Source organism: Protobothrops mucrosquamatus, unplaced genomic scaffold (genome assembly GCF_001527695.2).
Source record: "Protobothrops mucrosquamatus isolate PMUCROS unplaced genomic scaffold, P.Mucros_1.0 scaffold5161, whole genome shotgun sequence".
Lineage (NCBI taxonomy): Eukaryota > Metazoa > Chordata > Lepidosauria > Squamata > Viperidae > Protobothrops > Protobothrops mucrosquamatus.
Window position 1 is genome coordinate 17,859 of NW_015391032.1, and position 4,315 is coordinate 22,173.

At 52.8% G+C, this 4,315-nt stretch overlaps 1 protein-coding gene across 1 annotated transcript in view; it reads right to left on the reverse strand.

The window, feature by feature from the left end:
• Positions 1 to 1,898: 1,898 nt before the first annotated feature.
• The window catches only part of LOC107299590 (tripartite motif-containing protein 10-like), a 14,326-nt gene continuing 11,909 nt past the window's right edge, over positions 1,899 to 4,315 (reverse strand). Inside the window, exon 8 of the mRNA XM_015828956.1 lies at positions 1,899 to 2,440. Coding sequence (XP_015684442.1) covers positions 1,899 to 2,440 — 542 coding nt within the window. The remainder of the gene's footprint in view (positions 2,441 to 4,315) is intronic.

The window sequence follows — 4,315 nt, forward strand, 5'->3', positions numbered from 1 at the left end:
AGCTGGCTGGGTGACTTTGAGACAGTCTCTCTCTCTCCCTCCCTCCCTCCCTCCCTCTCAGCCCAACCCACCTCACAAGGTCGTTGTGGGAAAAAAAGAGGAGAAAGGAGCGCTGGGGATGTTCAGCGCTTTGAGTTATTTATAATAAGAAAGGCAGGATAAAAATTAGTGAATTGATTTGTGTCGGTTCCAATTCGGCCGTTCAAGTCCAATGTTTTATCCCAAAATTGTGTAATCTTTGTGGTTTCCGCTTACGACACATTTTGGCCTTCCCTGGAACAGAACAGCCACAGAATGCTAGGGCTGGAAAAGGGACCTCAGAGGTCTTCTAGTCCAACCCCCTGCTCAAGGCAGAAGACCTTATATGCCATCCAGCCAATGGCTGTCCAGTTTCTCCTTGAAAAGGCTTTTCCGTTGATTAATTGTTCTCCGTGTCAGGAAATTTCTTCTTTCTTCCAAGTTGGAGCTCTCTTCAACAAGCTTCCACCCGTTAGTTCTTGTCAGTTGTGTCCTGATTAGACTACTGCAGTTCACTTTATGGGGGGGGGGGATGTTGCCCTTGAAGTGTACCCTGAAATTTTGGCTGCTCCAGAGCGCAGCACCCATCCTGCTTGTGCTCCCTGGCCAGGCTTGGTGTGGCCCCATCACACCACTGAGGTTGTGGCTGCTGGCGCCTCTGATTGCAATTTGCGGGTCCTTTTAAAGCCCTCTGTGGCCAAGATGCCTTCAGGGATCGCCTTTCCCAAACTGTCCATCTGTCCACCCGAGGGCCACAGAACAGCAACTAAGGGGTCCCCCCTCTCCTTAGGGGCGGCTGAAGGTCTCTCTGTGAGGATCCCCCCACCCCCAGGACAACCCCTCCCCCCGTGGGCCCCACTTCAAGGGCTTTGAAGAGTAATCTTAAAAACATATTCAATGTCTACAAATAAAAGATAAACATGTTGCTTTAATAGGAAACTTGGAGTAACAGTGGAGTAACATTGGAGTAAAATTTAGAATAACATAAACGTAGAACAGGGTTCATCGAACCTGGCCCTTTGATGACTTGTGGACTTCAACTCCCAGAATTCCTCAGCCAGGCACGTGGGAGTTGAAGTCCACAAGTCATCAAAGGGCCAAGTTCGAAGACACCTGGTGTAGAATAACATGCAGATATTAAGATATGATTTTTATTAATAAAAAGGTCCTTTAAACATCTAACTCTCATCTACACTGCAAGCCACAATAAGGCAGGGATTCTCAACTGTGGCACTTGGAAGACGCGTGGACTTCAACACCTAAATTCTGGAACACTGGGAGCCCACCCATCTTCCATAGTTGAGAAACACCATGTTAACGCACAACAAGGTTGCTACACCTAGCATGAGGAGGCATCAAGGGTGCTGCCCAAGCGAGGGGCACTTCAAAAGGGGGCTCAGAGGGGCCAGGAGGCATCGCTGCGTCTTCCCTGCCTGATGGGATAAGTGGGGGGGGAGGGGCTCCCAGCCATTGGTGACTCAGAACCACTTGGCAGCCCCCAAATAGTCTGCCCGATCGTGGCAAAATTGTATAGAGTTGGACATGGGACCACCAAGAAACCCTAGCAGACTAGAACGGGAAGGTTGGAAGGACCTTGGCCCAGAGGACAAAGGACATCATCTGGTCCTCTTGCCAGATGCAGCCTCGGAAGGCACCAGGAGGTGGGCCTGAGCTAAGTGACCCCCCTCTACAGCCCCTCTTCCTCCGGTTCAAGGTACCACAATTGGACAAGGGGGATTGTGCGGGATATGAGGAAGAGCACTTTTAACATGTTTCCCCCTTAACAAGCAGGAATCGGGGAGGTGGTGCGTTAATGTGGACCACTGCAGCGGAGGGTTGCCCACCAGCCACCTCCACTTGTAATGTGTTGCAGTTGGAGATCAATATTTGTCACACTGAAGGGTGACCCCCTGCTGGCCCAGGTAGAAAAAAGGGTAGGCCCTCTCCCCAAGGAAGGGCCCCGTCCGGAAGATATAGAGGGAAACCCCAGTCTGCGCATCCAGGAACTCCACCTCTTCTGCCTTGTAGTCCAGCCGCACCTGCAGCCTCCTCAGTGGCCTTTGCAAGCTGAGCTTCTCGTGAACCTTGGAGAAAGCGACCGTCTTGCCCTCCACACTCTTCCCCACGGCCCAGATTCCCTCCTGGGGGCTCAGCTGGAAACTCCCCTTCCTGCGTACAGACTCTATGGCCACCCCGACGGCCCAGCATGCTCTGCCACCCACCAGGGCATTGTCTAGACCCTGCACAGACACTTCCCAATAGTACCACCATGCACTGAATACCCCGCAGCCCAGGGCGCACAATTCCTGGTTGAACCTCCCTGGCAGATCCGGGAGATCCTGGTTTTGGTCGACCAAAGTCAGAGTGGTTCTCTGGCACTGCAGCCGCGGGTGGGCGGTCGAGCCGTCCGGCATGACGTAGACTGAAGAAGAGAGAGAAGAGAAGTTCTTAGGCGGGCTGGGAACAGGGGAGGGCAAGGCAGGGCAGGGCTGGCTCCCCAAGGAGGGTTCCCCAGCTCAGGGAAGGACAGAGCAAATGGCTGCTGTCCCTGCTTAGCGGCCGGAGGGCAGCCTGATGCCAAAGGGTGAGGAAACTGGGCTGTTCTCTTTCGTCTCTGGAGCCCCGAGACGTGGTGCAGGGCGAGCTTCCAAAAAGGGAAGCTTGGGACCAATTCCCACGTACGGCAGGTCTCTGCAGCCTGAGGTCAGGGAAGGGTCTCTGCCTCTGGAGGGGCAGGGGAGGGCAGGGGAGGTGGGCAGTGGGTGGGTCACTGGGAGAACAGAGGGCAGGATAAGAGAAGCCAGGGGGTCCCGACCCAGGGAAGGTCCTGTGTTTACTTTTATTGCCCAGAGCACCTGGAGACAGCAGTCCTTGACTTACAACAGGGACGGTTCAAAGTTACGACACTGAAAAAGTGACATGACCGTTTTTCACACTTACAACCACTGAAGTATCCCCCATGGTCACGTGATCGAAGTGGGGATGCTGGGGAAACTGGCATGGTACTTATGATGGTCGCAGAGTCCGGAGGTCACGTGATCCCCTTTGGCAAAGTCAATGGGGAAGCCAGGTTCACTTATCAACTGTGTTACTAACAACTGCAACGACTCAGTGCCAAGAAAGGTCGTAAAATGGGGCAAAATTAACAAGTGCCTCACTCAGCGATGGAAATGTTGGGCTCAGTTGTGGCTGTATGTTGAGGACTCCCTCCGTTCCTGCTTCTCCCGAGTTACCACTATTGCTGGTTGTGGGTTTAGCGCTCTTCCAGGCCCACATTTGGGTGGCTGCTGTGGGGCCCGCAGACCTCCCACTTCTGCTGGACCCCTCCCTGTATGGATAGCCACCCCCACTCCCACCCCCAGGGCTTTTCCAGAGTGTCATGTTACCTTTAGCCGCTGCTGGACCTTGTATATATTGTGGAACAGGTCCTGGGGAAGAAAGGGGGACAAGTGTTAAAATCAGGCTGCTCTTTCTGAAGAAGCCCCCTCCCCCACTTCCTACAGGACACAACTAAAAACTGAGCCACCCTCCCCCCCCTCCCGTTGGGACCTTCCATGCCCTGGAAGACATGCCCAGCTGCCCTGCCCAGCGCCCTCAAGCGTGGCACTTTTCTGGAAGGGCCTAGGCGTGGCGGGGAATGGCCGGCTCCGTGTGGGGGCTGACAGATCCCTGCCCCCCCTTCCCCAGATGCTGTCTTTGGGACCCCCCAGACTCTTGGCATCCCTTGGGCCCTCCAACTGGCAGAGAAAGCCACTCCTCATGTCATGTGTCTGAGTAACGAAACACTTAAAAGGACTTTCAGGCATGTTTTCTCCTAAAAGCATTTATTAATGTTACAGATATGTCAGCACAGCATGGGGGAATGCTTAGAACTGCTTCTCTTCCGTTACGCATAGCATTCCAAACATTTCCCTCCCACCCTTTTTTGGGGTCAGGGTTCACATCTTCCAATCAACTTGGAAGATGTGATTTACATCCGGTTTCTTTTCCCCTTCTGCCTGGTTTAACTATAAAAATGCCAGACAGCTCTGCATATTGTCAAAGCAAGAATATACAGTATTTGCAGAGTTGACACCTGTTGAGATTTTATAGTTCAGACTTCTATAGCAAAACTAGGCCAGTGGCCAGCTTGCGTACTAGAGGCCTAGGACAGTAAGTGAGGCAACCACATCCTCTGAGAAAATAACGGTTAACAGGAAGCTAGCATAGCAATGGGGCAAGAAGAAGCTTGCAATCTGCTTCTGCACTAACCACATCCTATAGAAAGCTACAACCAATCATATGTTAAAGACGCTAC